Source organism: Triticum urartu, chromosome 6 (genome assembly GCF_003073215.2).
Source record: "Triticum urartu cultivar G1812 chromosome 6, Tu2.1, whole genome shotgun sequence".
Lineage (NCBI taxonomy): Eukaryota > Viridiplantae > Streptophyta > Magnoliopsida > Poales > Poaceae > Triticum > Triticum urartu.
In genome coordinates, this window is record NC_053027.1 from 495,856,762 (window position 1) to 495,865,200 (window position 8,439).

At 44.2% G+C, this 8,439-nt stretch overlaps 1 protein-coding gene across 1 annotated transcript; it reads right to left on the reverse strand.

Annotated features, from left to right (window-relative positions):
* Positions 1–3,542: 3,542 nt before the first annotated feature.
* On the reverse strand, positions 3,543–7,665 carry LOC125514539 (pollen-specific protein C13). The gene is made up of 2 exons (XM_048679877.1): positions 7,363–7,665; positions 3,543–4,127 (listed from the first exon to the last, which is right to left on the reverse strand). The coding sequence occupies exons 1-2, from the start codon at positions 7,538–7,540 to the stop codon at positions 3,796–3,798; spliced, it is 510 nt and encodes a 169-aa protein (XP_048535834.1). The 5' UTR covers positions 7,541–7,665; the 3' UTR covers positions 3,543–3,795.
* Between the last annotated feature and the right edge of the window lie 774 nt (positions 7,666–8,439).

Consider the following 8,439-nt stretch of genomic DNA (forward strand, 5'->3'; position numbering starts at 1 on the left):
CATGGACAAATACTTCAAATATAACTCAAGGCAACCATTAGTACATAGAGAATGTCATCAATTACCAAAACCTAACATGGGGGCACCGCATGTTCTTTCAGCTGTATCATGGATGGTGGGCTGCCAAGCGAACAAACCTGCTCTAACATGAAGAAGCCGAAATTGCGAGCCAATAAGAGTGAAGGATTTTAGGAAACTGAGCTAGAGGCTTTGGTCCACTATTACTTTAGTGGAAGAGGAGGGCACTTTGTTATGGCTTGTTTACTCTTTTAGATCCTTGTATGTTATTATAACTTGAGAGGTGTTAAGCCTGTTTATTTGCCTTCTGTCTGGTCTTTAAAAGTTCCTCCCAAAATACAATTTTTCATGTGGTTGCTATCTCAGAATAAGATATTGGTCATAGATAATTTGATAAAAAGAAGGATACCCAAACCTTTAGAATGTGAGAATTGCAAAGAAATAGAATCGGTGTTTCACTTATATTTTGAGATCATCCTGACAAAGCATCAATGGGCTGAGGTCCAGGTTAGTTTTTAGGTGCATATTCATGATTTCATTCCGTTTGTGTTAAAATGGATTTTTAACAAAAAGTATAACAACTGAACATAGTATCCTCTACAATCCTGTGGGGGTTGTGGTTTTTGAGAAATGACCTAGTGTTTAAACGATGTTCCTGGTTGAACATGAAACAGGTCTGGCTGTGGTTTTGAAAAACCTTCAATCATGGAGGCTGGTCTTCAAGGGAGAAGAATGTGTGATGGTGGACAGGTTAATCCAGCATATGTTGTGCAAGTTAAGGGCTCCTTTCCCTTTGGACACCATATGAGAGTTTCAAAGGAGATGGATGATGCTCCTGCCTGGGCTAGAGCAGTGGATGATGGAGGACACGGCGGTTACGGTTCCCTAGATCACTTACGCAATAACCCTTTGGAAGATGACGCGCTCCATGTGCTGAGAGGATGAGCTTCTAACTCCCTCCAAAGTTTCATCAGTTGTTGGAATAAAAGATTTGTTAGGTCATGTGTTTGTGGAGTGAAGAGCAAATATGGTTCTTCTCGACTGAAACGATTGGAGTATTGCCTTGTAGTTTAACTTCACTGCCTCAATGCCGTTAACTCGAGCTTTAAATCTGTTGAACTGGCTACCATTCCAACATGGTGTAGCTTTTAGAGTCATTGTTCTTTTCAAGAACGAAAAAGGTACCTACCTACATACTTTGTACAAACTTGCTTCAGAGGAAGATAGGGTATGGATTCGGTTAATGAGTAACAAATATCTTCATTCCAAGACTCTGTTGCTGACTTTGTCATCCAAGTCATGGAATGACCGTATGACTCTACCTTCTAAAAGGGATTGATGCGGACTAAAGTTACAAGTTGTGTTCTTTAATGGAGGTGCTTTTAAGGTGGGATATGGTGGTACCATGTCGTTCTTGGGAGGATAGTTAGCTAGGGGACGCGCCGCTAGCCTTATAGTATCTGCAACGAAAAGAGCCGTTCATCGACACAATATTAGGGATTGTTCACTTGAATATCCAATTTAGGCGCACTCTGATCAGAGATAAGACATGCTTGGCTTCATCTTGTACATAGGTTGATGACAGTCAACTTAGCTAATGAGCCAAATGCTTTTCAACATGGCATGCCACTCCAATCTTATGTTTTCCCTCAAATACGTTTTAAAAAGTCATGTAAAACAAAGAGGCCCTTAGGGCATCTCCAAATCGGACCTTAAACCTCCACTATATTCTGGAGTACAGTATCCAGACCACTTTTGCCATCCAACGGGATTTGTAAATGTCCGCTTAGCAATCCGGGCGTACGGATTCCGATATTAAAGAAACAAACGTGGGGGCTTCGCCGGAGTCCGGACGTGAACTAAACTAATGACAGCATGGTCCCTCTTTTTTCTCTCTCTCTCTCTCACCTCCCAACCGTGCATGCATGATCCATCTATCCTCTCTCTCCTCCCAACCGGGCATTAAACCATAAATATCCCACCACATGCATGGTCCCCATCTACTTATTCTCCTCCCGACCAGATACTTTGTGATTAGCATTGGATGACTCCCTCCCGCATCATGTCCGCAGACCACTTCCGGACATAAAAGCGGACATATATCAAAGACAATTGCAGGTTAGCTTTGGAGATGCCCTTACATGTTCCTTTGGCCTGAACAAAATATTTGGACCTTTTATGGAAAATGGAACTTAATAAAATCAAGTGATTCTTGTTAAACTCTTTGATATACATAAGACTATGTTTGGTTGCTGGGAAGAGATTCCAGGATTAAAAGGCACAGTTGTGATTTCCCTTGAAACACTGGAATCCATGGGCATTCCAAGGGAGATCCTCGACACCATTTGGCACTTCAGGTGCGGAATCTAACCCAGGGTAGGCCCAAGGAAAGGGACTGAATCCATCCCCATTGCGAGGGTGCGTTTAGTTGCAAGGGTGGCCAGGGATGGGTTGGGATCGTTCAAAAAAATAGACATGTTTGGTTATAAAGCACTTGAATGGTTCCACTCAAAAAAGAGAATATTCTCTAAAGATGCTGAACCATTGCACCCCAAGAAATCGGTCGAATCATATGGCCACCCATTGCATGCATGATCATGTGAGCATGACTAATGGTCCCTTCTCAAATAATTAGCTCATCTCTTATATAGCCAACACATGAATTGAATGGTTCCATCCCAAAAAAATTGGGCGGTCCAAAACCTTCAACCAAACGCATCCTAAATGCCGCCGTAAGCTCTCCATGGGCGATTCAGCTCGTGGTTTTCCCACCCAGGGAAAGGAGGAGGATCCCTTGCAACAAAACAAAGCCTAAGGAGCATCTACAGCCGGAGTGGGCAAATTTGGCCTCTCAAACATCCGCGGACGTACCCGGTCAGTGTTCGGGCGTGTCAATTTTGGGTCCCTGTTTGTCCATGTACGCGGCCATTTGACCCACTTTTTCCCCTATACGTGCAGGCGCATGCATGTGACCGGTAGAGATGAAGAGAGAAAGAAAAAAAGAGATAAAGATGGTCCGTGGTGGGCCAAATCCTATGTTACGGACACAGGACCACTGCCAAACATGCCCGGGCACTCCTCATATTGCCCCCGTATATAGGCTGGGTACGAGGAGCTCATATTGCCCCCATATATAGGCTGGGTACGAGGAGTACCGGCAGCCTGAACGTTTAGGGAGGCTTTGTGGGGTTCGATTCAACATTTTCTTCTCTCTTATGTCCGGCTTTGTGGGGTTCGATTCAACTTTTTCTTCTCTCTTATGTCCGGTCAATGATCCTGCGTCCGTCCAGTCTTGAGGAATCCGGTTGTAGACGCTCAAAGTGTTGATCGTCTTGGGAATCTCCATTCAAAACTGAATGCACTTTCCTAAGTCTCCAATCATTTCAGTTGAGAAGAACCATATTTGCCTTTCAGCCGGCAAAGAACTTCCTTCCTCGACCTTGTCCCATTTCAAGACAGAACTGCACACAGTACGCACATCAGCGTGCTTTGCCGCTTGAGAAAACGGTACACAGTAGGCACTCTTAAACAAACAACAATCTCATAACATTAGCCTGCTAAGATGAACCAACATGTCTGATTTACTAGCTCACAAGTTCCGTGGTTCAACCTGAACCAGCGATCAACATACACACCCAAGCGCTACGCCATAATGTCAAGCACACAAGCCGCGATACTTCTGGTCTTGGTAACACATATAGATAGACGTTTCAGGACATTTCACATGACGGCTTTAGTAATACGTTAACCTGTTTCGTGATAGCGAGTTCGGAGTGCTCAGACGCGATCGTCGACCTCCTCGTACATCTTGAGGATCTGCGCGCATGCAGCCAGAGGGGTGTCCTTCTCGAACCCCAGAGCATTCGCCAACCGAACGTTGGACGCGACACCGTTGTTGTTGTTGAGGAAGACAGGGGCCCTCTCCCGCCCAGCGACTGCCTTGGCACATGCCGTGTCCGGGCTGCTGACGAGGACAGACTCGCAGAGCTCGTGCTCGTGCTCGTCGGCCACGGGGATGTTGTAGGTACCGGTGTGGTCGGTGTGACCCTCGAAGCTGCATGTCTGGGCCCCAGTAGATCTCGACTTGCACTCAACTCTAACCTTCGCTCCTGTTGAAAGCAAGGATGGCATATTAGTGTCAGTTGGCAAACAAAAACAATAAATTCTCATGAATAGCAACTAGTAGTTGGTAATTTTGATAGATGAGATTTTATTCGAATGAGGTATTCGATAACCAATCAATGTTAGCTTCTCAAACATTCGGCCCTATATTCATATTACCATGTATTGTCACAACCACAAACTAGTGGCGATTCAACTCTCAGCTCTAGCTCCTACTCCCTCCGTCCCATAATATAAGAACGTTTTTGACACTAGTAGTGTTAAAAACGTCCTTATATTTTGGGACAGAGGGAGTAGCATTTTACGAATGATTATTACCAAGCCAGTTAACCATAAAGATCCAAAATGAAGAACCAACCAAGGTAACTATAGAAGTCATAAAACAACTTTGTCTTGTGTTCTCGAGATGCATTGAACCCTCAACGCTGTGTTCTATCAGCAATGCTGATTTCTAGCCCTCGCCTCCTCAGTGTGACAAATAGCCATGCTCATATGCAGTTCTGCGCTATTTGCACAACATGTACAGCTGCTACTAATGGATGGTTATTTAAGCAATGTTCAGATAATCGAGCAGGGCATTTGATCTGGCCCAGCTTTCGACAGACAAAATGTTTCCACTATCTACAAACCTAAGCATGGTTTATTGCCTGAATTGCCCTGTGTTATGAACAAACATGCATAATGATTTGTTCTTATTTAGGTAGGCCTCCAAATTTCACCCGAGATTGTGCAAGAACATTATAAAAGATTACAAGATGGACTGGTGGTTTAAATTTTTACCATTTGAATAGATCTCTAGGCAATGTGATGATAGTAGTAGTGTGGGTACATGTGGGAAAGCCATACTCATTTCCTAACTAAGTTACTTAGCTGCTGCGATGAAGCCTAATGCTGCTGCATCACATAATCCATGTGCAATAATAGTTGCAACATTACAGTTACAAGGACCTATTTGCAAGTAGTATCTTGAATTATTGATCCATAACAACAGGGTACTCGTCCAAAATCTGGATACTATATGATACTCCCTCCATTCCAAAATACTTGAAGTTATAGGTTTGTCCTAAGTCAAACATTTTCGAACCTTATAATTTTTTTTTGCTAATATCTACAAACTCAAACGTATACAATATGAAAATATATTATGATAATGAAGCTAATTTGGTGCTGTAGATGTTGGTACATTTTTCTATAAACTTGATCAAACATTAAGAAGTTTGACTTAGGACAAACCTAGAACTTCAAGTATTTTGCAACGGAGGGAGTAACTGAGGCTTAACTTGAATTGTGAACATATTTCTTTCGCTGTGACATGCATGCCGGTTCATTCCAGACTGTTTTGCATTTTGGCATGCCTTATAAGTAACTGCAGTCTTCTAGACTGTTGTGTTCCATTTCTTACACTGTTTTGTTTGCTAACGAAAAATTTAAAATGGATGGGAAAGGTTCAGGAAAGATGCACAAAATGAAGGTCAGTGTAGTGCTAAGATAAATTACATGGCATACTAGTATGCTTGTTTTTCTAATATGTTCTATTGCAAATGCCGAAAAAATCAAATTGCATGTATCTCACAATAGAAGTACAACCAGATAAACCGGTGAAGTCTTCTGTTTTTTTAGGAAAAACCGGTTAAGTCATGTAGCCTGTCAGCACAAAGATACTTAGTAGCCAAACACATAAGATATATTGTGATTCGACCACTAGCAATTTTATCAAGCAAAGAATCCATTTGCACAAAATCACAAAACAACAAACTTTGTACAAAGATAATCAATGCATACAAGAACAGTACTACAAAAGTTATAATTCTATTGACAATTTCACATAGGAAGGTGCCTGTACAGGTTCCCTTGAAAACAGTAGGTATGTTCACAGGATGTTCTTGAATGTACAATTAATAGTGGGTAATGATAGGTGAGCTGTATTTGTAATCAATCCAATTCACAAAGGGTTTTGTACATAAAGCAAAACATAATTAACACTAGCTATCTGTCTAAAAATCCAACTTGAACTAAAATTAAATTGGTCGTTGCCACCTGCAGACTAGCTAAATAACCAAATCATGTTAAGTTCGAGCGTTCTCATTTCATAGCAGGTTCAGTCTAGTCTTTATAAAGATTGAAGTCTGAATACTTATCTGTACATCACCTTATACTATCTGGTGTCAAGAATAACCTTTTTCTCAGTGAAAAACTGGAGAATTCATATACATTTGTGCTCATTAATGATACAATCTCTCTGCTGTTCAGATGAATGTGTGGTTTTGGTTCTTCTGGATACTGAGCCTATATTTTTTTTTACTAGAGTGTGCAGGGAACATGCCTGCGCACACCAGCATGTTGTGTGTGCATTGTGGGCATCCACTTTATCATTTGTCTGAAAAATGCCAACTTACTTCAGATATCAAACACCAACGAACCCATCTGTAAATCGACTATATTCGGTTCAGACAGAGGTTTGTGTTCTGTATCGTTATTTAACAGAGAGCAGTAGGATGAGGTCCAGACACCAGTATCCAACAATGTCTGATTATACCGTTCCGAGTATGAACTATGCGATAAATGAAACCATCAACCATGGCCAGAGATCGTATGATATTAGATCTAGCACATGATATGAACTCAGTCTGCAACTCAGCATACCAGCATCTTACTACATTTCACCCCGGCGCGGTACAGAGCCTGTAATAATTTCACGGGCATGGCGCATGAACGTTCGCATCTATCCAACCGTAAACTGTAAAAACACATCGGTCAGTTCATATCTTCACCACAAACTGCAAACATAACAAATGAGATCCTGCAAACTACTACTCGTAGACAATGCTAGTTTAACTTGTGCACAAAGTGATCATGAAGATCTAACAAAAGTTCCCACAGAAACGCAAATTAGTGCTGAGGATTCCAAAAACCATGCATCCAGCGTGAACCAACCACTAGCTACTTCCGCTACGAAATCAGATCGCAGGGGAAAACGAAGAGAAAGCAACCTATTTTTTCACCGTCTGGACGCATACTTGTTACTTGGTCCTATCAGGCAACATTCCTGGATAAACTAACGCCTTTTTTTTCGAATCAACTAACGCCTTTGGAGGAAGGAAAAGGAACGGTGAAACGACGGGGAGAGGCCGAGGGAGAGACGCGCTCCCGCGAAATCGATACTGGTACAACCGTAACGGATCGAGAGAGGAGGAAAGAGGCGGGTGCGGCGTAAGCACGTACCAGCGATGAAGGTGGAGGCCGGGGTCTCGAATCCGGCGCGGCAGGTGTCGCACCAGACGCGGCCGCGCACGACGAACTGGGTGGGGCGCGAGCGGAGGTCGCGGGAGGCGGAGGCGGACGACGCCGCGAGCGCGCACAGCACGGCAGCGAGCAGGAGGGAGGCGCGGAGGGACGCCATTGCCGCCGGCGGGTTGGGGAGCGAGCGAGAGTGGAGCGGCAGAGTGCAGTGGAGGATTGAGATTGCGGAGAGAGTGGAGTGCAGGGAATGATGGTCGCGTGGGGCCGTTATCGTGAGCGTTGGGGATCCGCGCACCGCGCGGTGGTGAGGGAGGGCTCGAGAAAATCTAGGGGTCTCGTTGCTTTGCCTTTTCTTTTTCTACTCGAAAGAAAAAAATGAGTAAAATGCACTGGCGGTACTTGAACTTGCGAAGAAAGCACGTTTTGATCACTATACTTAAAAATACGGCCAATATAAAGTCACTCAATACGACCAGATATGATTGTCCGATCACTGTTCACCGTACGCCACTCGTCGCCGCTTCATTTGACCACTTGTTGACCAATCTGAGGCGACAGGTAGTGTTCGCGGGGGGTTCTACAGCACTTTGGGGTCCTTGTAAAATGACCAGCCCCTCTCTCAAATCCCCTCGCCCTCTCTCAAATCCCTAAATCCCTAGGTCGCCACCCGCTCGCCTCCCCTCGACGCCGCTGTCGCGCTCCCCTCCCCTCCACGCCGCCGTCGCGTTCGATCCCGCTCCGCTATGTCGACAAGCTCCATCGGGTCGGAGATGGGCGGCCATCCTGTGGTCGTGTCGTGCATCAAGTGTCCTTAGTGCCGCACGCGCGTCAAGTTCTACCTGCCGAACACGGAGAGACATGAAGGGTGGGTCTTCTACAAGTGCGTTAATAATCGAGGTAAGTAGTGTGATGTGCTTAGTTTTGGTCGTGGTGTGATTGGTTTGACATTTTGTTCACGATCTGGGTCTTTTTCTGCTTAGGTCACTTGTGAGTTCTGGTATTGGGAGCTCGAATATGTTGCTTATCTTGTTCAAAATCGCTACCTCGAAGGCAATAAGG